Raw genomic sequence first — 27941 nt, 5'->3', positions numbered from 1 at the left:
AAAAAATAAATAAATAAAAGAAGTGCTGACAAAAAAGAAAGAAAATTTACTCAAATATGCAATTTCTTAGAAAGTTAAATTTCTACAAAATAAACACCAGGAAATGAGCACTTGAAAGGGGTGGAGTGGCATTAAGGAGAGAAAGGTCGACAAATGGAGAGCAGAACCTGAGGAGAATGCTGTCAAGAATTGAATGCCTATCCTACAAATTAAGGAAAGTCAGGGAAACAGCCAAATATCATTTTATTTCAAAGAATGGGATTAGGCCAGTCCTGAATCTGTTACATGGCATATAAAAATAGGCTCAAGACTCAAAGCCAGCCCAAACAGAAAAGTCTATGAGACTTCCAATTAACCAGCAAAAAGCCAGATGTAGAACTGTCCATCCTTGAGTAAAAAAAGCCAAGCAAGGGTTCAAGTCATAGGGCCAGCACTAATTAAAAAATGTTAATACACATGTACATACATATATACACGCATACATACATGGATGGGGTGATTTGTAAACTCAAGCTCCTACAAGTGTGTGTGTGTGTGTGTGTGTGTGTGTGTGTGTGTGTGTGTAAGTCGTAGGTCCTAGGGCTCCAACTCATAGCCTGGGCACTGTCCCTAAGCTTTTTTGCTCAAAGCTAACACTCTACCACTTGAGTCACATGACTGCCTGCAGGCAATTTATTCCAATCTGGACCTGGCCAAGGCATAACCCTGGGCCCCCAAGAGACCATAACCTATTTTCTATGTTCTACTTCCTTGTTAAGCAAACCCCAAAAATCCAATCCCTCACACAACCTTCAATCCCACAGGAAGGTCTGCACCCCTCACTGTTCCTCAAGAAACAGTCCTCGCCTATTGAGGACTGAGTCCAAACTATTCCTTTTCCATTCTCCACAATTTTCCTAACAGGGTCCACCTCTGTCCAAAAGTCATTGCCTGCATGCAAGTTCATGCAACACCCTATGTCACACAAAGACCAGCAGAAATACAACCCTCAAACTGTCATCTTGATGTTGTATACTTACTCTCATTAAGATTTTCCTTTTTCCTTTTCTTTTTCCAACCTCAAGCAAGGGCTAATTGAAGCTGTGATTGCCTTGGTTCTTACATCAGCAACATCTGCCACCAAAAATAAATATTCTGCAATCAAAACCTAACTAGCCTAACAATTTTTTGTTGGTGATGCATGCGGCAGAACAGAATTCAACTTCATTCTCTCTCAGCTAAATTGACTTCAGAACCCTGAAAGTAGGAAAGATTTATGTGTTGGTAAATTAAGCAGAGTGGGCAGAGAAAACAGAAGACTCAGGCACATATAAGCACATGCGACTCTCTCACATTCAGGTTTACTCATATGTCATACCATGTAGCTTTGCCAAGTTGAAAACATAGAGAAAAGAAAAAATAAACCTACTCAAACTAAAATTTGATTTTTAGATGGAAAATATTTTAACAACAGACCAATGAGATTTGTCATTAATTTTCTTATTCCTTTTTCTATTTTTTATTATCCTGAAGGAGTTGTACAAAGGGGTTCCAACTCCTCAGTTTGTGTGTACAGTGCATCTTGATCTGTCTTATTAAATCAAGTAAGAACTGAATATTACTATTAAACATTGGTAAGCAATAATAATATAAAATTCCTAATATATTTCCTGCTTCACATACTACCTGCTCCTGTTATAACATTTCTGTTTACAGAGCAATCTTATACACATGCTTTTATTTGGTGTTTAGAATAAAGCTTTGCAGACAATGGCTTTGGAATTATTATAGCTGGAGACACCATCTGAGTCTATGAGTTTGTTTTCTCCATCCATTAAGAAATTAACAGGTTACGGGGGGGGGGGGGGGGGTGCTGGTGGCTCACACATGTAATCCTAGCTAGTCAGGAGGCTGAGATCTGAGGATCCTAGTTCAAAGCCAACCCGAGCAAGAAAGTCTGTGAGATTCTGATCTCCAATTAAACACCAAAAAGATGGAAGTGGAACTCTAATTCAAGGAATGTAGAACTAGCTTTGAGCACAAAACGGTCAGAGACAGTGCCCAGTCCCAAGCTCCAGGACCAGCAAAAATAAGAAGGAAAAAAATAAAAAGAAGAAAAAGAATGAAAAGGTAGGAAAGGGTCTAAGATAAGCAAAGTTAGTTTGGAAATAAAAGGGAAACCATGAAAGAAAATAGGGAGGCTTTGAGAAGGGGGAGGGGGAGCGATTATTACAGTACAGAGCTTCTCCATAGCTCCTGCCCAGGGCTTGGCACAGATTGGTAGAAACCTTGTGTATGAACTACCATATGTCTTTCCATTGGCTGAATTCGCACCCAGGGCATTATGGGAAGAAAAATTGTTTGCTTGGGAACTCATAGCATTATGGAAAGAATAAGCATTTGAGCAGGAGCCCAAGGCACTATGGGAACAAGAAGAGCCATGCTGGGAGACAAATCACCTGCCTCATGCTGTGTCTACCATTTTGTCTTTAGCTACCAGACCTTTCCTTTGTCTTTCACTCCCTTAGAAGTTGAAGCAAGATAATGTAACTAAATAGATGCAAAGAATGCCTGGAGGAAAACTGACATACTTGCTTTTCTTACATCCCACTGCTTTCAATGGATCCTTGTTGTTTGGAGTTGTCATGTTGTATAATGTCATCACTGAGACTGAATTATCAGGCAAATGATTACTTATGGGGGAAATGCAGGATGAGAATCCTATGAACCTAAGGTCACAATTATTTTATCAATTGATCAATGCATAACTTGATTTTGTTTATTATTTTGTTTTAAGCACCTTATTTAACAGATATATTATTAATAAAATAACATAAATTTATAGTCTACAGCATTATTATTAACATCTAAAAAACTTACCTAGTACACCTACGTGCTCTTTTCCTGTGCTTTGAAACACTAGAGAACAAAAAAGATCTATTATTAAGAGCATATTATACCAAATCACCCTACCATAAAGCCACGTAATGCAAACTGCATAGCACTAAGTAGATTGCCAATGAAAACACTTGCTTATTGAAGTAGAGTGGGGGTTCGCTACAATGAAACGGGGTCCCCCCACAAGGGAGGGGATTCCTGGTTCCCCCAAGAGTCCACCACACAGTCTCCAGCTACAAGACGACAAAAAGACAGTTTTATTAGGGAGGTAAAAAGTGAACAGACCGACCTTGGTCGCAGCCCGGACTCGGTAGCTGAAACTGCCGACCACGAGTGCGGGATCAGGACCCAGACTCAGGAGCTGGAACCATGCACACCTGTACAGCCCAGGCTTGGGAGCTGGGACCGCCTGTCTGCGTCGCCTTCCAGCCTGGTTATAAGGCAAACATCACAGACAAACTTGCCACACGCAGGTGACCAATGAAGATACGACACTTACAGAGCATGCTATGCCGCACGCAGGTGGCCAATAGAGTTACAGTCTGTCTCATAATATCTATTTGAACTAACCAATCATATCTATTTGAACTAACCTATCATTCTACACCTACTCATAGCAGGTTGCCTTGAAGCTCCCAGGCCTCAGGTAGTCAATCTACATAACTTAACATAGTAAAGGGGAGCTTCCCTGAATAGGGCGGGGGAGAGCTTAGTGGAGATGGAGTTGGCTTCTGCTCTTATCTGAGCTGGAGTCAACCTGAAGTCCCTCCACAGTTAATGATGGCACTGGGCAGATCTGGCCTCCCTATTACACTTATAAAGAGGAAGTAGGAAAAAAGAAGACAGAATGTCCTTTTGTTCAGCCACAGCTAGGGGTGAATGCAACATTCTTCTACTCTTCATCTATCTGTGCATATCTACAAAGGACCAAGGAAAGAACTCAAATACTGGTTTGGGAGTGACAGGTCAATGTTAGCTAATCAATGAAGTCATATCACAAAACCCACAGAAAATAAGGCACAACTGTATATTAACACTTCTTATCTTCTAAAGGTATTTATACAGTCATCTCAAATAAGAAATTTAGGAAAGACAAGCTGAGTATGGGGGTGCATACCTATTATCTCAGCTACTTGAGAAGTTACCAGTTTTATTATATTAACAATCTGTACGGAGGCTGGGAATGTGACTTAGTAATAGATTGTTTGCCTAGCATGCATGAAGCCCTGGGTTAAATTATTCCGTATCACATAAACAGAAAAGGCCGGAAGTGGCGCTATGGCTCAAATGGTAGAGTACTAGCGTTGAGCAAAAGAAGCTCAGGAGCAGTGCACAGGCCGAGTTCAAGCCCCAGGACTGGCAATAATAATAATAATAATGATAATAATAATAATAAACTGTGCAAACTTTGAGTAATTTTTGGTGTGTTATTTGATTGGGCATCTCAAAATCAAGCAACATGAACATAAATATGAATTTGGAATTTTCCTCATATATGGGGAAAAAAACCCACAGTGGTGGATTGAGAAACATCTGTAGAGCTGGGCACCAGTGGCTCCTGTCTGTAACCTTAGCTACTCAAGAGATTAAGATCTGCAAATTGAGGTTCAAATGTCTTTGAGCCTGGGCAGAAAAATCTGCGAGCCTCTTATCTCCAATTAAACACTGAAAAGGCAGAAGTGGAAGTGTGGCTCAAGTGGTAGAACACTAGCCTTGAACACAAAAGCTCAGGGGCAGTGCCCAGGCCCAGAGTTCAAGCCATAGGAAAAGCACAAAAAGAAAGAATGAAAGAATAAAAAGAAAGAAGTAAGGAAGGAAGGAAGAGGAAGGAAGGAAGGAAGGGAAGGAGGGAGGGAGGGAGGGAGAGAAAGAAAGAAAGAAGGAAGGAAAGAAAGAAAGAAAGAAAGAAAGAAAGAAAGAAAGAAAGAAAGAAAGAAAGAAAGAAAGAAAGAAAGGAAAGAAGGAAGGAAGGAAGGAAGGAAGGAAGGAAGGAAGGAAGGAAGGAAGGAAGGAAGGAAGGAAGGAAGGGAAAAAAGAAAAGATACATCTTCAGAAATTTCAAAATTTGTGAAAACTGCTCGTTCTCAAGGATCAAAGAATATTACATATTAACAGATATATATGTATAAATATATATGCATGTTTACAGACACACTATAAGTATATGTGTGTGAATGTAATATAATGAAATCCACCAAACACTATTCGAAAATAGAAGAAGGAAGGGAATCATGGAATTAAGTGGGGTAAATACACTCCAAGCATACTGTGACTATCACAATGACACTCTCTCATATTCCAAATGTATGCTAACACAAAAATAAAACAATTTTGAATTTGTGGTGCCTCCTGTTTTTTAACAAAATGTCAGGATGCGATTATAAAGCCATAGATGCAGGATTTCAACAAAGTATAGAAATAAATCATGAAGGACTTCAGAGAAACTGTTTATTTCATCTGATGAAAGTAGAAACTAAGCCATTCCCAACAGAGAAAACAAATACCACAAGCTTGAGGTAGAAACCAAAACTCAATGAATGCAAAGAAAATAAGCTAAATTCCCATTTCCTCTCTGAGGTCCTTTGTGACAGATGGTCTGTCTCTTATGCAAACAAAAATCATCTACACACCCTGGAGGAATTACAGAATGTGAGTTCCCTAGAAATGAATTATCCTTCATCATATCATTTCATAGCATCCTATTATGTCATTTAAATGTAGATTCTTTAATTTAACTTACTTATCTATGTTATTTGATCATTTATGAAAGAATCACCATGCTTATAGGTGTTAAATCAATATGAATATGTCTATGTAAATTACAGAGCAATGAAAACAACTACATTATAATGCTATACCTCTGGCTTAAGCGTATACTTATTTTTTCCATATTGAAACAATTGATTTGTACCTAAAAAAGATAACATTTTTAAATATTAATATGAACTATCTTTAAGTATAGGTATGTCCATTTTCAAGTTGTTTACACTAGAACATTTTCTTTTCAGAAATTTTTATTTTTTCAGAAATTTTTTATTTTTGCCAGTCCTGGGGCTTGAACTCAGGGTCTGAGCACCGTCCCTGGCTTCTTTTTGCTCAAGGCTAGCACTCTACCACTTGAGCCACAGCCCTACTTCTGGCTTTTTCTGTTTATGTGGTGCTGAGGAATCGAACTCAGGACTTCATGCATGCTAGGCAAGCACTCTACTACTAAGCCACATTCCCAGGCCTTTTTTCAGAAAAATTTTGTTCATACAATCGTGAGTGTATGAATTACAAAAAAAAAAAAAAAACACTTTTTTTTTTTTGTATGTGTGCTGGTCCGAAGGCTTGAACACAGGGCCTGGGCACTGTCCCTGATCTTGTTTGCTCAAGACTAGAACTCTACCACTTGAGCCACAACTCTACTTCCAGCTTTTTGGTGTTTACTTGAAGATAAGAGTCTCACAAACTTTCCTGCCCAGACTGACTTTGAACCAGAATCCTCAGATCTCTACCTCCTTAGTATCTAGAATGAATCACCAGTGCCTGGCTCTCCTTTCCTTCCTTCCTTCCTTCCTTCCTTCCTTCCTTCCTTCTTTCCTTCCTTCCTTCCTTCCTTCCATCCTCCCTTCTTTCTTTCTTTCTTTCCGTCCTTCCTTCCTTCCTTCTTGTTTTCTTCCTTTCTTTTTTTTGTGTTTGCAGATTCAAGGGCTGAATGAAGGCCCTGTGCTCTGTCTTTTAGCCTTTATACTCAAGCCTAATGTTCCACTGCTTGAGCCATGACTTCTGTCTCATATTTTGTTGGTTATTAATCTCACATACTCCTTATGTCTAGGCTGGCTTCAAACTGTGATTCTCCAGGTCTCAGCTTTCTGAGTAGCTAGAATTACAGATATGTATTCCCATGGTGCATACTGCAGACATTAATCATTTAGATACTGGAAAATATCATGGAGGACACATAATCTTCCAACGGCTGGCACAAACTTTCCTTTTTAGGAAAACAGGCACCTTTCTGAACAGATATGAGGGATATGAAGGAGTAGAAAAGATCTTTTTTTTAAATCATGTGGACATATATTTATCTGATCCAGAATAACTTTTTGAAAATGTTCTTTTGAAGCTTTATCCATCTAAAAGTGGGTAGAGAACTCATATACTAATAAGATGAGTATTACAGAAAAGAGAAGCGTATAGTTGAAATAAAATAATGCAATAAAAACCTTATATTAATACCTGCAATGAATTTGTCCATTCATTCCACTTATCTTACTTCATTTAATGTGAATAAAAATTGGTCCAGCTTAAAGCATCCTTAAAAAGAGATTTCAAGCCAGGTGCTGGTAGCTCATGCCTGTAATCCTAGTGACTCAAGAGGCTGAGATCTGAGGATCTTGGTTTAAAGCTAGGCCTGGGTAAAAAAGTCCATGAGACTTTTTTTTCCAATTAATCTCTAAGAAGCCAGACGTGGAGCTGTGGCTCAAGTAGTAGAGTGCCAGCCTGAGGTTAAAAAAAAAAAAAGAAGCCATGCAAAAGTGCAAGCCTCTGAGTTCAAGCTCCAATACCAGCACACACACACACACACACACACACACACAACCCAGAGTCTAAGAGCCTGTTTCATACATAAATCAGTGTGAAAGAAGTCTGCGAAGATCTCAAAATTATACTTAGAACAGCACTAAAATGAAATATTTTAAAGAAAGCATATGTACTCATCTGCTGAGTGTCTTTATGAAAAATCTATGCGGGATGATTCTCTCTAGAAATAAAACTAGAACTCCTCCATTTGTTCAGACATTATTTCTAAGCTGTGGTATCAGTAGATAAAGGTTTTAATGTTGTGTGTGAGTTTAGTTTACTAAATAAATCAGAGTTCGAGAAACTCATTCACCTTAGCATTTGCTTTGGAGATATGTGAGAGGTATACAGGGCATCATGTGTTAAGGAGTCATGAGATCTACTGAAGAATTTACCAAATTCCTTATAGCTCCAGTTTATCAAAGAGTAACTGAAGAAGACTACTGTTAAACAGAACTAATCAATCACGCTGGTCTTCTGTGAAGATCTACTTTATCTGAATGAGAAAGAATTGAACAGGCATCTCTTGAAATTACAACTAATGTTTTAAGGTATAATTCTCAGGGAAAATTCTTTTACTCTCTTTTCCTACTTTCAGGCTACCATTTTCTTGTAAAATAAATAGATAAAGCACTTTTCATACTGTGAAATGACGACCTCTTATTACTTACTCTATGAAATATTGTTAAACATTGTCTACTATGTACTGTAATAAAAAAAAAGTCAGAGTCTTGGAAACATATTTGTGACAAATATGCCAAGTTGTAAGAGATAAATAGTCATGAATCTATCTAATGCCATTTTATCATTCTACCCAGACACAAAGATAGACAAACGGTCACTAAATCTTGTCAACAAATTACAGATTATTAATTGCACTGACCCAGTTTCAATTACTTTTCTCTAGAGCTTTAAAGATACAAATTCCTCAGCAGAAGATAGAAAGTTGAGTTCATAAATTTGATAAATCTCACTGTGAAAGCAAATATCTGTCAAGATTTCCAGAAAATGCTATAAATGATGTATATAAATAAGCAGCAGAAGTTTGTAAAAGGAGAGATAGATTAAAGATTAATACTCTCATTATGGAGAATTTACCTTGAAAAATACCTTGTTGGCCAAGTGTAAAAGAGCACAAACACCACTTCGTCTTTTTTCTTCTATTTTCTCACCAAAGGGAATGATTAATAAATGTCATCATAGCTTCAGTGCTAATAAACTGAATAAACAGAAGCCATTACTGTGGAAAGGTGTTTATTTTACTAAGCAAGTAGGAGAGCTCTATATCTTTCACTCTGTTCCTCGTTTTTCATTTTGTTTTGTTTCCTTTTGGGGTGGCCCTGGTGTTTAAACTCAGGGAAACAAACAAGAGGCAGGCACTTTACTGTTTGAACCTTCACACCAGACCTCATTGCTTTTTTTGAAAGAAAAGAAAATAAATGTATTGCTTTCAGTGCATCCTTATTGTAGCCTGTTATAGTATTAATAAAATAAATTAGATTACGGGCTGAGAATATGGCCTAGTGGCAAGAGTGCTTGTCTCATATACATGAAGCCCTGGGTTTGATTCCCCAGCACCACATATATAGAAAATGGCCAGAAGTGGCACTGTGGCTCAAGTGGCAGAGTGCTAGCCTTGAGCAAGAAGAAGCCAGGGACAGTGCTCAGGCCCTGAGTCCAAGGCCCAGGACTGGCAAAAAAATAAATAAATAATAAATTACTCACAACTTAGAATAGATCATGTTTACTTAATATTATTTCTTTAATATTGTGATATGCTTGATCCTGGAGCCCATATCTTGATTTTATCATAACACTTAAGATTTCACTTTTACATTCCTTTATTTGATTATTTATTTGTGTGTGTGTGGCGGGGGGGTGGGTCCTGGGGCTTGCATTTAGGTGCTAGATGTTGTCCCAGAGATTTTTTTTCCTTCAAGGCTAGCAGTCTACCTACCACTTAAACCACAGTTCTACTTCTGGCTTCTCTGGTGGTTAATTGGAGATATGGGTCTCACAGATGTTCCTGCCTGAGCTGGTTTAGAATTGTTATTCTCAGATCTCAGCCTCCTGAGTAGCTAGGATTACAGGGGTGAGCCAGCAGTCCCTGGCTTGCTTGCTTATTTATTTGTTTGTTTATTTTGTGTGTCAGTACAGGTTCTCAAGCTCAGAAGCCTCATTTAGGGGTTTCAGGAATGACTCTTCTACAGGAATTTGAGGGAGGTTTACCTTTATTCTGGAGAGGGGGTGTGATGGTGGGTGGCCATACATTTTTCTTTTCAGCACAGATGTTGCTGTTATTTAAAGGTCTCTCTGAATGTTCTGGGTTCTGTAACTGAAGAAAAGTTACTGACTGAAAAAAAGTCCTTTTTTATTTTTTAAATTTTTTTCCAGGAATAGCTATTCTTCCAGTTCATCATGCAAATCTAGAACAGGAAGGCAGGCAACAGGCAATTACAAAAGGAGAGCAATTTTAACCCTTTAGATGCCTCTGTCAGAGCTGTCACTCACTGCCAAGTTCCTAAGACATACAAGAGCTATGCCTGGGCTATGACACCTTCAAAATCAGTGCTTCTTAAAAATTAACTGAAAGAAAATGATGCTGGAAGGTTTATTTCCATTTTTCCTGAGCTGCAAACTCAAGGTTAGTTTGCCGATGCTCTTAATGTATAGGTGTATTGTCCTTTGAATCTATTTTGAGGAAAGAAATCTGGACCAGACAAAACTAAGTGTTTATTATCATCAACTTCAAACTTCAACATATAAAAATAACAGTGGGCATTTACTAATGACTTTCTATATGGAAAAATTACTAAAATGCAATGTATATTTATTTGGTTAAAAATGCATACTTTCAAATGAAACAAGACTTGAAAAAACATCAACTAGGGACTGGCGATATGGCCTAGTGACAAGAGTACCTGCCTCATATACATGAGGCCCTGGGTTCGATTCCCCAGCACCACATATACAGAAAATGGCCAGAAGTGGCGCTGTGGCTCAAGTGGCAGAGTGCTAGCCTTGAACAAAAAGAAGCCAGGGACAGTGCTCAGGCCCAGAGTCCAAGCCCCAGGACGGGCCAAAAAAAAAAAACAAAAAACAAAAAAACATCAACTATTCTAAAGTCAAAAAACTTGTACATAGTGAATGACCAGGTCATATAACTTTAGAGCCAGCATTCTGTAGTGCCTATCAAAAGTCGGTATAGCGGGGGCTGGGAATATGGCCTGGTGGCAAGAGTGCTTGCATAGTATATATGAAGCCCTGGGTTCGATTCCCCAGCACCACATATATAGAAAATGGCCAGACGTGGCGCTCTGGCTCAAGGGGCAGAGTACTAGCCTTGATCAAAAAGAAGCCAAGGACAGTGCTCAGGCCCTGACCAGGACTGGAAAAAAAAAAAAGAAGTCGGTATAGCTCTTATAAACTCATAACTAGAGTTTCACATAGTGGCTCCTCTAGGCTTGATGTACAACTTGGCCAATCAGTTTCTCATGTTGGGAAAATTTATGTCTTCCCAGTCCAGCTTTTCAGAGGAAGGAGAAGTGGGGTGAGGAATAGCTTTCTCAGTAGTGACAGCCTCTAAGTTGATGAGTGCAGAAAAGGATCATTAGATTTAAGGATACCATTTAAACTGAATTTGGCAGAAAAATTACACTGGGAACTAATGGGCCAGTGTTAAAAATATTAACTAGATTACCTAGAAATATGGCTCTCAATAGAGAAACTATTCAGTGACACTTGTGCAAAAGAGACATTGACTCTGAAAGTCAAGCAAGGAAAAACTGAAATCATTCTAAATGAATTTGACTACTAAAATTTTTATCGTGCTCATTATGGCTATCCATGACTATAAAAATATTACAGATTATTTTTAAAACATGCAACAAACCATGTACAGATGGTCTATACTTATAATCAGAGCTACTTGGGAAGCTGAGATGTGAGGATCGGAGTTCAAAGCCAGTCCAAGCAGGAAAGATTGTGAGATTCTTATCTCGGATTAACTATCAAACTGCTAGAAGTGAAGCTATGGCTTAAGTGGTAGAGTGCTAGCCTTGTGCACAAAAGCTCAGGCACAGCACTTGGGCCAACTTCAAGCCTCAGGATTGGCAAACACACACACACACACACACACACACACACACACACATCACTGCTACATATCTCTTTAAGAAATATTTATTTTTGTTATAAAACTATTTTCTATACAAATAAATTAAGTGGGATTTTTTTTTTTTTTTTGGCCAGTCTTGGGGCTTGAACTCAGGGCCTGGGCACTCTTCATGCATGCTAGGCAAGCACTCTACCACTAAGCCACATTCCCAGCTTACAAATAAGTATTTAAAGAAAGACAGTGTGTGTGCGGAAATGTCACAATGGAACTCCCCTTGTATAATTAATATATCCTAATAAAGATCATTTTTAAAAGTGAAAATAAAAGGCACACAAATGGAACTGGAACTTAAATTCCTCGGGATATGGTCAGATATACAATAGGGTTGCCCAGGTTAGAATAAACTTAACAGCGCACCGTGGAGTGTGGTGGGATACAAAGACGTGGTTCGGTGCGTGGCCTGTAGTGTGGCACTGCATGGGGGCGTGGGTCAGGCCTGCATGATGGGGAGATGCATGGGAAGAAGGGCTATGCACGCGCACCCAGGAGGAGGAGCACTGGAGGCTGGGGCGGTGCATGGGGCCCTGACTCCTGTAGCCAGCCGCAGTCACAGGAGAAGGGAAAGGACAGGATCCATCAGGGAAGTTTCAGGGTAGAGCCAGCGGGAGCGCAGCAGCCACAGGCAGGGAGGAAAACGTCCTGCATGCTTCCAAGTGGAGCCCACACTCGCCGGGCTGGGCTGAGAGCAGGGACCACCACCAACCGTGCGCACGCGGCTCCCGGGAAGCTGGGGTGCCAGGCCGTGGTCACCCCAGGGAAGGGGATTTGAACCCATATTCCGTAGCCGGCTCCAGAAACAGAACTTTTTTTTTTTTTATTGCAACACATACGTCTTGCATAAATATATGTTTAATTGGGAAAACAATGGCAGGCCTCAGGCTTTGACAACAGGCTCGCACTGCCTGTCTCCGGGCCAGTGAGAGGCCACTGACCCCACAGACGCGGCATCACCCGACCACCGACATCACCGACCCCACAGACAGGGCATCACGTTGGCCATTGACGATGGAAAAGGCAACCCTGCAGTCCGCAGCCCGCGGGGAGGCGCCGGCCTGCTGTGAACCTGGAAACCGGGACTCCCTCTTTTTTCCAGTGTGCGCCATTTCAGTCTTCGGCCAAAGTAAATGACAGTAAGTCTCCACCACAAACCACAACCACCACAAAAATTAACGGGAGAAGAAAATTCAAGGCAACCTGCCGTTCAGTTTATTTGGTAGCATGGTTTAATTTATCTATTGCGCAGCGACTTAAAGCTTTTATATACACGTGCATATATATATATACAAAGATTATATACGTTATATATAAATATATGCATATATACACATACATATAATATGTCATATATTATATATTATAATGTAGTAATATTACATACGTTATTATGTGATTATATATAATATATATGATATTATATAATATTGAATATCATATAATATGTAATTACTATCTTAAATATTATATAATTACATGTTACATATATTATTATATGTTGTATTATGTATTAACTATGATTTATTATGTAAGTTATATTATACAATATTATATAGTTAGATAATATGTGTACTATATAACAATATATTATATATAATATACTGGGTTGTGTATTGCCGATTCTGAGATGTTAGATGAGGTGGTCTAAAGAGGCAACCAGATTTGGATTTAAATAGTCTTGAATTTTAATGGCAGCTCAGTTGCTTGTGTAGCACTGGACAACTTGTTTGATACTTGTCTTTACCTATAAAATGTGCATCAAATATCAAGTACTAGATTTGATAAGAGGGGAAGAAATCATTTACATCAAAAGATCTTGACAGAGAACAAGTATAAATTAGCCTTCCTTAATGTAAAAAGAGTATTCATCTTTTCAGGAAATAATCTTAAAATGCTACGAGGCAACAGGCAGTATGATTCTTTGTAGACAATTAATCTGCCTGGAAATTTTTCTCAAAACAATGAAGGTCTATATGCTGACACCATACAAAATTGTTGAATCAGAAGCATTATCTTTCCTAAAAAAAATTAAACACAAAAAGTTAAATACAAATTGGCATTCCTGAAACTCAGACTGAAGTTTTCCAAACAAGACAGTAGAAATAAAGTCATTTTTCTCCTTTCCCACTTGACTATATTTTTCTTTAAAAAAAATTGTTGTAAAGGCGATTTACAGAGGGGTTATAGTTACATAAGTCAAGTCATGAGTACAGTTCTTTTTGAACAGTGTCACCTCTTTCCTCATTTTCTCCCAGTCTTTCCCTTCCCACCCCTACAAGTTGTGTAGTTCATTTTCCACAATGTCTAGTGAGGCCCACTGCTGCATCTGTTCACCCTTTGTCCCCTCATTGTTGTGCTTGCCTTACCCTCTCCCAAACAGATAAATTTACATGCAAAACAAATGGTACAGAAAACAAAATAGCGACAAGGGAGAAAACAAAAGCAAAATAACACTTTAAAAGAAAGAGACTAGTCTCAATCAAATTCCATGTAAAATATCAATAAGGCCCATTGTGCAATAAGGACATCATCTTTCTGAAAATAGTTTGTTACTGCCCCCTGGAGTTTGGGGTCCCCTGGTGTCAGCTCTGGAATGACAATCACATCCTCATGTTATGATGTCATCCCTGAAAAAGGACTCTCAACTTGGAAATTATGTCTTAAAGGAGAAGTTCATGTCATAACTTCAAATCCAAGAGGTGATTATTTCACAGATCTCCGATGACAGAATAAATTCCAGCGAGCTTTATTTAAACTTGGGAGGAATGATTAGCACCTGCTTATACAAAGGGAAAACTTAGATTCTTCCTCCACATGCGGTATTCACCCTGAGCACTGCAAAGTAGCCTAAATCCAAAATATAAAATGACTAACTCTATTGATGGTGCTTAGTATCCAGATCACATAATGGCAGGCTGGTATCTAAGTGTGAAAACATATTCTGGGAAGATCAAATTTCCCAGCTAGTTGTCTAAAAGACATTAACCCTTCATTATTTATTAGCTCCATTATAAAAGAAAGTCCTGCATGATCCCAAAAGAAAAAAAAAATCATCATGGTTCCCAGGAAGAAAAAATAAAAAGCAAGGATTATCCTTGAAAGCAGAGAATGGATTTTTTTTGTCTTTTTATTTATTTATTTATCTTACCAGGTCATCAGATGTGTTGCCATGGATACCATTAGGCCCAGCTTTAAATGATAAATCTCTCTTGAACTACTGTCTTTCTCTACAACTTTGATTACTGTTGTCCTCTTTTCTCCTCTAGATTTGTTTTCAAGATTTAAATCAACATTAGTTTTGCTCTACTATTCTTAATGTGCCCTTTCAAAACCAAAGAATACTTTTGAATTGTCTAATTAATTTATTTTTATTTATTTAAATTTATTTTAATTGATGTATTTAAATCGGCATTTTTTTTGTTCTTATTGTTTTATTGTACTTGCATTCATCTGATGAAATGGGAATTAAAACAGATGTTAAGGTCTCCACATACCATCAAATAGTAACTGCTACTATACATGATATAGAATTTAGGCAGCATACACCATTTTGTCATTATGCAGAATATTGATGTACATTGACATATGTATTACATTGTGTACTTAAGAATTTATTTGTAGCATGGAAAATAAGGAATGGTCCAAGAAAAAGCAAGTGAGAAAGGTAAAATTTTATTTTTTGGACAAAATTGGCAGGGGTTAGCTACAGTATGTAAACTGATTTTAAAGTCACATTTGTAATCAGAATTGCAAACTAAAGAAACTCAACTTGACTGACATGGCAAATGGCTTCATTCCTCTTATTTTGAAGAAAGGGTGGCTTGGCAAGTTGATTTTGTTCCTGAGATCTCATAATCTAGAAAGCTTAATCTGCCATGGTCAGCTGTCTGTCCTGGCCTTGTTTCTCTTCCCTCTTCTCCTGGCTGTGTGCCCTTCTTGCCTTTGAAAAGTTAGACTTTCATGTTTTGCATACTACTTGCTAGTGTTAACATGCAAATGAACATTGCTGAATGCTAACACAGCTCCATGAATAGGGAGGGCATGTGGGGGGATTTATATCTCTGTTGATGCAACTGTGTCTGTCTTCTGTGGGCCCCCAGCATGAGTGTGGTCATTTGCATACATGAAGGCTGGCTTTGCATTGGAGGGACTCATGCTACATTTCTTTCAGGCAAATGTTTGTTGAATAATCACTAAAAAAAAAAAAATCTATGTACTGTGTGAATGGATTTGAATAACCCTTTAGAAAGGGGTAGTGGTGCATAATTATTGAATAATCTATTTGACTTTTCTCCCAAATAGCAACATCCCTTGTTTACATTCTTTCCACTTAAAAAGCTGAATGTCCTCAAGTTAAAAGACTCTTAGGTTTAATTGCTAGCATACAATTTAGACTAGTAATTTAATGTTGTATGGTTTCACAACTTCCATGAAATTGCTATTCATTTGAGTAACTTGAAAAAGTAGCCATACACTTTCAACATCCCACAAGACAGCAGTTAAAATACTATTATCTTAATGGTAATACACTATTATTGTTGTGAATGTAACAAGAAAAAAAAACCACCTCTTTGCAAAGCAAATAATAATAATGATGTTTAATTCCATGGGGCTCCCTGGGAGCAAACCCCAAAGAGGAACTCAAGAAGCAGCCAGTTTGAATTTCCTTTTCTGCTAGAAAGTTGGTCTGATAAAATATTCCTTCATTTTTAGTCTTTGGGCAGCTGTGTGTGTGTGTGTGTGTGTGTGTATGTAGCTTAATGGAGAAGTAGCTTGCCTTACTCATAAATAGCATAAAACCTTAGTCAAGTACATTGTAAAAGGTGATGTTATGAGCACTCTGTTGGCACTTAAGTGAGAAAAGAGAGGAGAAATAAGACCAGAATAAAGATAGGAAAACAGGAACATATGCAAACAAGTGTGGAATTATACTGTGTGGATCATAAAAGCTAGAGAACTTTGGCAAAGAAGAGATTTCTATGAAGGTGTAAGTGGCTAGGTAGGTAAGAATAGCTCCAGGGAAAGGACTGAGACTAAACGTCCATCCTGGTACTGTCTGGCTCCTGTGGTAACCATTGGCCAACTGTGGCTATTTACATTCATATTTAGATTATATAAAATAACATTAAAATATAAGTTCTTCACCTTCTCTATGTCTGGGCAGATATGAGACATTTCTATCACCACCGAAGTCTTGAAGAATGAGGCTAATTTGCTGTGGAGAAAGGCTGGCTTTGCACAGACTAGCAAAGGAAATGAAGAATACCACAAGTGAACAGAGGAAAAAAAAGAAAAATGAGAGTGAGTTCTTGGAAAAGAAAAAAACTACACTGACAGTACTAAAAAATTGTTATATTGGAAAGTAGAGGGGTTGTAACTCAGCAATCCTACTCCTGGGCATTTACTCAAATGACCACAAACAAGGCCATAATAAAGCTACCAATACAACCATGTTCATTGCAGCATTATTTACCATAGCTAAGATATGCTACCAAATCAGATACCCTTCAGAAGATGAATGGATTAAGAAAGTGTGATATATATACACAATAGAATTCTATGCTTCCATCAGAAAGAATGACATCACCCCCTTTGTAAGGAAGTGGAGAGACTTAGAAACAACCATATTAAGTGAAGTGAGCCAGACCCAAAGAAATATAGGCTCATTCTCTCATTGGTAATAATTAGTATATATCTAGAATAGTCCTAGCAGAAGATCATAATATTTCAATAGCTATATACATATGACCATATAAGATGATACTAGAGAAATTAACTCCAAGATATGAAAACAAGAGATTGTTTTCTTTTTTGTTGTTGTTTTTAATGCATTGTATGAAGTTATTTCTTTTTGTCTTTCTTTTTCCCTCCCCTTTGGTTTATCCGCTGTTGTCACTGTATTTGATTTTGGTACCCTTTCTCTTGTATGTACATTTACCTGATTTGGGAAAGGAAAGAGGAACATCAAATTTGCGAGACAAAAGACAAAGGGTGAAGCAATGCAATAGCAATACTCACAAGACACTATGTTGGAAATGAACTTTACAACCTGGGTGGTGAAGGAAGCTGGAGGGAGGGGAGGAGTGGGAGAAAATGAGAAAGGGGGTAACGATGTTCAACAAGAAATGTTCTTATTACTTTTCTATGAACTGTAACCCCTCTGTATATCACCTTGACCATAAAATTAAATTTAAAAAAAAGAAAGTAAAAGGGAGAGATACAAGGAGGAACTAGCCAAAAGGTCTTTGAAATTTAGTGGGAGGGGATGGACAAGGAAAGGACTAGATTATTCTGATTGGATCAGGAAAGGAAGAGTCAGAATGGGAGGAGACTTTATGCCTTAGTAATCCTGTGAATTAATGACTGCTGAGATTAGATGAGTAGAAATGGTCTGGAGACAAGGAATAGATATTATATGTACATATGCAACATGGGTGGGTATCTATATCTATCTACATCTATATTTATCTATCTATCGATCTGAAAATTGTTTCTGAAAACTAGAAGTGCAAATAGAAAAAAATGGGGTGGAAAAAAATCACTTCAGTTTGCTGATCGGAGTGCTTAGGAGAAATTGAATTCTCTGGAACAAAAGATGATGATACTTCTGAGCCATTCCCTTCATCTTGTGTGTAACCTGCATCTTTTACTTTCCTACTCCTTAAAATCAACATGTGCACCCTTCTTCTGGCCTCTGCAACCCTTTTTCTTTTTGCCTCCTTCACAATAAAGAATAATCAGGTCTCACATATCCTTAGGAAAATAAAAGTCATCACCTGGGAACTCCTTCTTTCCATGTTGCAGCTAACTCATGATGGCCCTAGAGAGGTTCTTGACCTTTCTCACAACTGTGAAGAGGCCCCAGTTCTTGTCTTCCCCAGCCACTGCACTTGGGCACTGGGGCACCTCCTTTTCTATAGTGTCAAGTCTCACTTGCAAATGACCTCTAGTCTGTCAGACTCAAAGGGCACGGAGAATAGACAAGGAAATGGCTCCATGCCAGCATTCCATGCCAGGGTTCTTTTGTTTGTTTTATTTTATTGTTGTTTCATGGACTTTCATCCCTGGGATGGCTTCAAATCATGATCCTCAGATCTCAGCCTCCCGAATAACTAGGATTACAGACATGAGCATTAGAGCCTGGCCAGCACAGGTTTTTATTGGGGAGAATACCTCAGTCCAAGGCTAGAGACTCACTCCCATCTGCAGAGTATGGGATATTCGTAGTGGGGCTGGTGGGTGTTGGTAGGAAAACAGCTAATGGTGAGACATTGATAAAGCATCAAATGGGTCACAGTTAGACAAGAGAATGCAGGCAGTGTTTGTAACCCAAATGGGTCATGCTAAGAAGGAATATTTGTAAATTAAAGCTTTGGGCAGGAGCCCCAAGGTGAAGGCTACCATGGCTCTTTGGAACCTAACACTGTCTGTTACTGATTTCTTCCTCCAATTTCCTTTCCATCCTTGCAAACTTGACCACCATCTCCAGCCAAATTGTACACCAGCCAAATGTCCAGTGAGATTGATTGACTTCCAGCTTCCAGAGGAATGCTAGTTAACCAGTGCTGTTCATCTATACGCTGCCAGTGGTCTGGGGACGGGCAGGTGCTCTGGACCCAGCAATGTCAGCTCAGGAAATTCTTGTGGAGGTCATGATTGATCTGTCTTGTTCCAGTCAGAATGACTCCTCTCTCTCTGTAAAATCCTAGAGGCCGGAAATAACATCATTAGCTTGCTATGACAGTAAAAGCTAAAGGTGAGTACAAAAAGTAATGTAGAGGACAAGTGACAGGGGCTCACACCTCTAATCCTAGCTACTCAGGAGGTTGACATCTGAGAGTCATGGTTCTAAGCCAGAAGAAAGTCCATGAGACTCTTATCTCCATTAATCACAAAAAAGCCAGAAGTGATGTTGTGGCTTAAGTGGTAATTCACCAGCCAGCCTTAAGCATAAAAGCTGAAAGACAGTGCCTAGTCCTTGAGTTCAAGCCCCAGAAATGGCATACATACACACCCCCCAACATAAAAATAATAACAATAATAATAGTAATGTAGAGAAATCATAATAAGAGCTAGAGAAAAATATAGCCCCCATGCAGGGACTCTTTTAGTTATAAGAACAGCTCCATTGTGTTTCTTCTTGAATCCAGTTGGAATTGGAAGCAAAAGTAAGTTGTGCACTCTAAACAAAGCATCTCCCGACCTTTCTCTGTGTAATTGCTCTTTTCCTTCCTCACTTGCTATTTTCTCTCCAGCCACATCCACTTGGGCTTTTCTTCCATATTCTCCTGAACTGTAATGACCATCATACCTAACCCCCTCGATGCTAAATACCCAGTGTCATTTAAGATTGTACATTGCTCTCTCAACACTCAGCTTTGTGGACAATTCTATCATGAGACCCTGAGACCCTTTATTTTCTTGTTCTCAATGAAGCCATATTTTCCTTTTATTTCCCTCCAAGTTCACCCTATCAGGGTGTACATTGGGGAAAAAGAGGTCACTGGGTACCTCAAAAGCAAGAGAACACACTGCAAGGAGCCATGCTCTGTCTAAATGATGGGAGAAGCTAGACAGCAAGCATTGCCTGAGTCCTAATTGAACTCCCCCCTTCCCCCCCCAAGCCTGCTGATTTGATAAAACCAGAACTTAGGACACTGAAAATGACATTGGAATACTTGTCTCTAGGCATGTATGCTCAAGCTGTAACCCATAAATATTCACCCATTCTGTGTATGATGAAAACCCCAGGTATGAATCTGAATTGTCTCTTTCTCTCATTTTCTATAGTCAACTTGTTCATAAACTAGGCAGACTTGCTAGGCACTGAGCACTCACATCTATAATCTTAGCTACACAGGTGGCTGAGGTCTGAGAATCACAGTTCAAAGCCAGCCTGGGCAGAAAAGTTCCCCTGAGACTCTTAACTCCAATTAACTCAAAAACGGAAAGTGGGGCTGAGGCTTAAAGTGATGAGTGTTCACCTTGAGTAAAAGAACACAGGAACAGTGCCCAGGCCCTGAGTTCAAGCCCCATAACTGACAAAAAAAAAAGGAAAAAATATAGGCAGACCTAACTGTACTGATAATATTTAGCTTTGTTCAGGACTGGGGGAAAGCTAAATATTTTGATGAATATTGCCTACATTTGTTCCCCCCTCCCCCCCCACCAAAGCAGAGAATGAGACGAGGATTTCAGGTCAGATAACTTACATGGGAAGAAGAAAAAAGTAGTGTGAAAGGAAGGGAAGAAAAAGCAGGTGACGACTATCACTTGGGGTAAGTGGTTGTCAGTCCCTACCTGCCGTTCCCCATAGGTCTGAGGTCCACAGTATATGCAAGCCTCTGACCATCAGTAACAGTTCATTTGTAAAGGTTGCCCAGGGGACATTAATTCCCCGCACTTCCAACTGTACCCCTTGGGGCTGTGAGCTAGCTAGAGCCTCTGTAGACACGGAGAGCCACAGCAGATGCTTGAGATGGGGTGCCTTCCTCGCACATGGGCTCAGCCCACCATCAAATCTGTCAAGTTCCCAGGTGAGCCCTGAAGAGGTGGTGTGGATGCACAAAATGTCTGTTCTTGACCTAGGGTGTGTCTCAAGAAGTAGAGACCCTGCCTAGAAAATACAAAGCTCTGAGTCCAAGTCTCCTTACCCCTTAAAAATAAAAAGAGGGGAAAAAAATGTCTGCTCTGGAAGTTAAAGAAATTAACTTGAGGTCATGGGTGGGGTTGCGAGGGAAGTGGGAAAATGATAGAAAGATGAGCGAGATACATCATGAAACACTGAAATGTTATGGGCTGGGGATATGGCCTAGTGGCAAGAGTGCTTGCCTCATATACATGAGGCCCTGGGTTCAATTCCCCAGCACCACATATATAGAAAATGGCCAGAAGTGGCGCTGTGATGCAAAAAGAAGCCAGGGACAGTGCTCAGGCCCTGAGTCCAAGCCCCAGGACTGGCCAAGAAAGAAAAAAAAAAAAAAAAAGAAACACTGACATGTTAAATCAAAACCTTTTTGTGTGTGTGCCACCACTTAAAAATAGTTCTTAAGGCCCCGCAATCCCCCGCCCTGTCCCCCTCATCCCTCACCCCTGCCTTCTCCGATGCTCGGTCTTCACCTGCCGCGGTGGCCACTCGGTCAGAGCCCACGGGGATCCAGCCGCAGCAGTGACACTATATGAAGGGAAAGCTCGGTGCCACACGCAGCTTTGGCGGGGAAGAGAGAGGCGCGCCAGACCCGGAGGAGCCATGGATGTGTCAGGACCACGATCCCCCCAGTAGGAAATGACTGCGGTTCCAGAGCCTCAGCGGCCAGAGCGTGTCTGCGTGTATTTACTGAGTGTCTATTGAGTGCCAGGCACCATATCTATGTTCAGTGAAAAACCCTGTGAGGCCCACAGAGGACCTTATACTCAGTGACCATCTTTGCTTGTGGAAATAACAGTGGTATCAATCACATATATTTGCTGCTATTTGCTTCTAAACCCACTCAGAACGGGAACAATTTGGACTCACTTGCTGGCTACAGAAACCCTGTCACCATGATGCATTTCAAAAGTGGACTTGAGTTAACTGAGCTACAAAACATGACTGTACCAGAAGATGATAATGTTAGCAATGATTCCAATGATTTCACTGAAGTAGAAAATGGTCAGATAAATAGCAAGTTTATTTCTGATTGGGAAAGTAGAAGAAGTCTCACAAACAGCCATTTGGAAAAAAAGAAATGTGATGAATATATTCCAGGAACAACCTCCTTAGGAATGTCTGTTTTTAACCTAAGCAACGCCATTATGGGCAGTGGGATTCTGGGACTTGCATTTGCCCTGGCCAATACCGGAATCCTTCTTTTTCTGATCCTATTGGTTTCGGTGACATTGCTGTCTATATATTCAATAAACCTCCTACTGATCTGCTCCAAGGAAACAGGTTGCATGGTTTATGAAAAACTGGGTGAGCAAGTCTTTGGTACCACAGAGAAGTTTGTGATCTTCGGAGCTACATCTCTCCAGAACACTGGAGCAATGCTGAGCTATCTCTTCATAGTAAAAAATGAACTTCCTTCAGCCATCAAGTTCCTCATGGGAAAAGAAGAGGAATTTCCAGCCTGGTATATGGATGGACGGGTGCTGGTGGTGGCGGTGACCTTCGGCATAATTCTCCCTCTGTGTCTCTTGAAGAACTTAGGTTATCTTGGCTACACCAGTGGATTTTCCTTGAGCTGTATGGTGTTTTCCCTAATAGTGGTAATCTACAAGAAATTTCAAATTCCCTGCATTGCTGCAGCCCTCAATGCAACAAGTCTTAATTCAACAAACAGTGTTATGTGTACACCAAAATATGTCACCTTCAATTCTAAGACTGTGTATGCTTTATCAACCATTGCCTTTGCATTTGTATGTCACCCCTCGGTCCTGCCAATCTACAGCGAGCTGAAAGACCGATCACAGAAAAAAATGCAGATGGTGGCAAATATCTCCTTTTTCGCCATGTTTCTGATGTACTTCTTGATGGCCATTTTTGGATACTTGACTTTTTATGGAGCTGTGCAGTCAGAACTCCTTCACAAGTACCAGAGCAGAGACAAGGACATTCTCATCCTGACAGTGCAGCTGGCTGTCATTGTCACAGTGCCGGTGTTGTTTTTCACAGTTCGTTCATCCTTGTTTGAATTGGCTAAGAAAATGAAATTTAACTTATGTGACCATGCCTTGGTTACATTTTTTCTCTTGGTGATCATCAACTTGCTGGTGATCTTTATCCCCTCCATGAAGGATATCTTTGGAGTTGTAGGTGTTACCTCTGCTAATATGCTTATTTTCATCCTTCCTTCATCTCTTTATTTAAAAATCACAAACCAGGATGGAGATAAAGGCACACAAAGAATTTGGGCTGCCCTCTTTTTGGGACTGGGGGTACTGTTTTCCTTGGTCAGCATTCCTCTGGTCATCTACGACTGGGCCTGCTCATCAGGTTAGCAATGAAGGCCACTAAAACCAACCCAGGAAAGAAAAGCTTCCTGACCCGACACTCATTAACCTGTCAATCATCAGCAATACCCACCCCTCCACTTCCTTTCAAGTTTACAGAAGCAAACAGAAATTATAAGATGCTGAAAATGGAACAACACTGGTGGCACACAGAGGCCCTTTTCTCTGGTGCTTCCTAGTCCTCTCAGACTTGAGGTCTATGTGTGGATTGTGCATATTTTTCCCTCCAGATTTCATGCAAAATTTTTAAAATTTATTTTTGTTGTTATTATAAAGGTGATGTACAGAGGGGTTACAGTTTCATAAGTCAGGCAATGTGTGCATTTCTTATTTTTGACAATGTACATTTCCCCCCCACACCCCACAATACTTTCATAATCAATTATTTTTTACTTTCCTAACTCAGTATTTGGTGGCTTCATGGTCTCTTTTAGAAATAGGAAAATGTGACCATCTGCCATGTTCCTTTATTACTCACTCACTTCTGAAATGATATTCTTACTAATATTCAGCTCACACTATCTGTACCTTTGTAGAAGAGAAAATAATATTGAATTGTATATATTTTATTTTGCTTTACAGGAAAAAAAAGAACATTGTCTCATACATAATTTGCCTATTTTTGGTTAACACAGCACACAAGGATAATTGTGGGACAGTCCTAGCGTCCATTCCATTGCTGGATCTGAGCATTCCTAATATTTGAGGCAGTTCTCATCACTGGATAGAAAAAGGGTCTGAATACTACCTTAGTAAAGAGATTTAGCTACACATTTGGGCCATCTAGCCAATGAAATTTTGTTTTTCTCTTGGCATCCTCGGTCAAAGTTACTCTAGTCTGAGTTAACTTCAACTTGAGAAGAATTGGGAACCCTACAATGAAAAATTGTCCAAAATACCTATGAAAATAGTCCTCAATACAGCCTGCTCTCAACTGTCCACGTGTTGTTGGAACAGGAAGTGTTTTATTAGATGAACAGCCTAGCATTGAACCTTGGCCACCTGCTTTGTGCAACAGAGAAGAATGTGCATCTGAACTAAGGATGAGCTAGGCTAAATCATTTCTGTTTTATATTGGGTACTTTAAGGGAATCTTAAAAAAAAAAAGACTTTTCTATCTATAAATCTAGGTTAGTACAAATATATAAGATTTTGTGCCTTCGATAAGCCTTATTTGTATTTTCTCTGTTAACTCTCCATCTAGTCTTGATAATAACTCTCCAAAGGTAGTCTTTGTGAGGAGACTGACTCTCTCTCTCTTTCTCTCTCTCTCTCTCTCTCTCTCTCTCTTTCTCTCTCGCAGTTACTGGGGCTTGAACTCAGAGTCCTGTACTCTTGTTTGACTTTTTGGCTCAAGGCTGCCACTCTACCACTTGAACCACATCTCCATTTTCAGCTTTTTGATGAATTGGAGATGAGAGTCTCATAGACTCTCCTTGCTAGTGTGGGTTTGAACTGTGATCTTCAGATCTCAGCCTTCTGAGTAGCTAGGATTACAGAAGTGACAAGAAGGCCTCCATGGCTCTGCTGTCTTCTCTTCCTATCACTGTCTGTCCCAGTGTGGGTCACACAGACTCTCAAGTTCCTCAGTCTCTCCAAAAGGAGCAGAGGGAAACTATGAAGAGACTGAAAATGAAGATGGCTTAGGACTATCTGGCTGGGAGAGCAATGGGGGAGGCCAAGGGAACCCAAAACAGTGGCCAACACCTGAGATTGGGCTTTCCATACCTTATGTATTGTAAAAAATGGGCATGCTCCGTGAACTACTATCTGGGTCCAGGGCTTGGATTTGAGCTATGTGTATTCTAGTTGAGTTTTCCAAACACAGAAGTTCACCGAGCACAGATTTCTTATCTGGAGATAAGGAGAATCTAAATGCAGACAGTTGGCAGAATTATCAAGCAATTAGTTTTGGATTCTCCTTCCTTCCTTTCTTCCCTTCTTCCTTTTCTTTCCCTCTTTTCTTTGTGCTAATCCTGGGGCTTGAACTCAGGGCCTGGGCACTACCCTTTTGAGGTTTTTATTGTTGTTGTTCAAGGCTCATGCCCCACCACTCAAGCCACAGCTCCACTGCCAGCTTTTTGGTGATTAATTGGAGATCAGAGTCTTGTGGACTTTCCTGCCCATGCTGGTTTTGAAACATGATCCTCAGATCTCAGCCTCTTGAGTAGCTAGGATTGCAGGTAAGAGCCACCAGTGCCTGGCGGATCCTGCCCCTTCTCAACTCCCATCCCAAAGGCCTTCATTCTCACATGGAACTGTCCCCTCCCTTTATAGAGTAATGTCCCACAAATAAGGTAGGCATGGAAACACCTGCTGTCATCCTTTTGAGATAAAGTGGAAGGTTGTTTCCTGCATTCAATCATTGTAGCTTTATGTTAAGCTCAGAAGCACATGAATAAGAGGTAGCCAAGATGAGGTCATGTGATCTCAATGTGAATATTCAACCTAGGAAACCTACAGCTGTGTTCTTCCCAGTTCAGAAGAATGCTCCATGTTTGGGAAACCAAGCAAAACAAGGCTCAGTGAACCTGCACAGCTGGTTCTATTGCTCCAAGCAATGAAATCCTCATCTTAAGGTAGTAGGTAAATATTACTTGAGAAAAAAACTAACCAATTTTGAAAAAAATAAAACACAAACAAAAAAAAAACTTAGTTTGCAAGCTGTAACTTTTTTTTTCTACCACAGTTCATTTTTACATTCACCAAGTGAATTCAGAAAATGATCCTTAATTCTAAGATGTTGTTTGAGGCTGTTCACATTCTGTGTGTAGGTATAAGAAATGTATTATTCAAAAATGTATTTATTTGGGCTGGGATGTAGCTCAGTGGCAAAGCCCTTGTCTAGCAAGTGCAACGTCCTGGGTTCAAGCCCCAGTACCAAAAAAGAAAACACACACACACACAAAAAAATGTATTTATTTGAAGGCAGCACACTATTCCAATGTCTGTGATACCACTTTTTTGAGACACCTTTGTATTACTGAAGCTTGTAATTTGAGTAGAATTGCTCCTACTGTTCAATGAAAAAAAATAGTTCTTAAAACATTTTAAGTTGAAGATCATACTAAAAAGGAAAAGTAACTCATAAATACATTCCCATCATACCATATGGAATATCCCTGAAAACCTTCAACGATTTCTAAACTTTCTCCTATTGCATATGGGCACAAGATTTTATAGTCAGCAGGGCCTAGTGGACTTGTAGAACTGAGATAAGAACTCCTTGTATTTGGGGATGTATTTGCAAATTTAGACACTTATGAAACTCATGGAAGTCACCAGTTAGAATACTGTAGCTGAATTAGATTTGGAGGATTCTCCTGAATTAATGAAGCCCTACATCAACTTTATTCCTACACCATGGAGCTAGTCTTATTCATGATGTTCTTTTTATAAGGTCACACTATTCATCATAAAGAGGCAGAGATAGTGCATTGTTTAAAACTTCCTTTCTTCCTTAGTCAGTGGATCTCTCACCTCCAGAGAGAATGGCCTCACACTCCCTCACCACCTTTCCCTCTGCCTTTCCTTGGGAACACAGTATGTATGCCCTGAATCCACTGTTGCTCAGGTTCTTTCCAGAGTCTCTGCTGCCTGCTGTCAGTGCCTCTCCCAGTCTGTCAGTGTTAGTTCTGCAGTGTTCTATTGCTCAAGCTGATTTCTTCATAGACTTTCAAATAGTCCTCCTAGTTCCAGCCCTATCCACTGCCACCCCCACCCCATTTCTCAGAGGTTCTTGCTGTTCTTGTAACTTTTTTAGGGGGTAGGGGGTCATGGAAATTAAGCTTTTTCTCTCAAGGTTAGTACTTTACCATTTTGAGCCACAACACCACTTCCAGCTTTCTGGTTCTTAATTGGAAATAATAATCTCAAGGTCTTTCCTGCCATGGCTGGCTTTGAATTACAATCCTCAGATCTCAGCCTCCTGAGTAGCTAGGGTTACTGGTTTGAGTCACCAGTGCCGGGCTTTCCTGAGACTGTCTGATGTTGCTTACAGGGAAACAGCCATTTCTAATTCTTTTATTGTTATCTTGAATATAAACATTATCTCCCTCCCTTTGATAAACAGGCATAAGGTAAAATCCAGAAGAGTCCTGAAAATAGGAACTCCTGCCTGTGGGTTTAGAGGCTGCACCCTGAAATCAAATCTTACTGTTCAAGGACTGGGACCCACTAGCCCCTTCTTCTCCCCCTCATCAAGGTGGGAAGGGGAGCTTAAAATTCAAAATTAAATGAATTCAGTTATTTTTCCTTCTGGTATGCTATGATAATCAGCATTTACCTGTCTAATGTTCGAAATTTCCTAGGGTTTGAAACCCATATTCCTCTTTCTCCT

At 39.7% G+C, this 27941-nt stretch overlaps 1 protein-coding gene across 1 annotated transcript; it reads left to right on the top strand.

Moving 5' to 3' along the window:
* Nucleotides 1-21874: 21874 nt before the first annotated feature.
* LOC125341457 (sodium-coupled neutral amino acid transporter 1-like) lies at nt 21875-23959 on the top strand. The gene has a single exon (XM_048333513.1). The coding sequence runs from the start codon at nt 22154-22156 to the stop codon at nt 23588-23590; it is 1437 nt and encodes a 478-aa protein (XP_048189470.1). The 5' UTR covers nt 21875-22153; the 3' UTR covers nt 23591-23959.
* Nucleotides 23960-27941: the final 3982 nt, after the last annotated feature.

The sequence above is a fragment of the Perognathus longimembris genome, chromosome 24 (assembly GCF_023159225.1).
Source record: "Perognathus longimembris pacificus isolate PPM17 chromosome 24, ASM2315922v1, whole genome shotgun sequence".
In the NCBI taxonomy this organism is placed as follows: Eukaryota; Metazoa; Chordata; class Mammalia; order Rodentia; family Heteromyidae; genus Perognathus; species Perognathus longimembris.
Note: the sequence above shows the minus strand (reverse complement) of the source record. Positions and strands in the feature narration are given on the sequence as shown.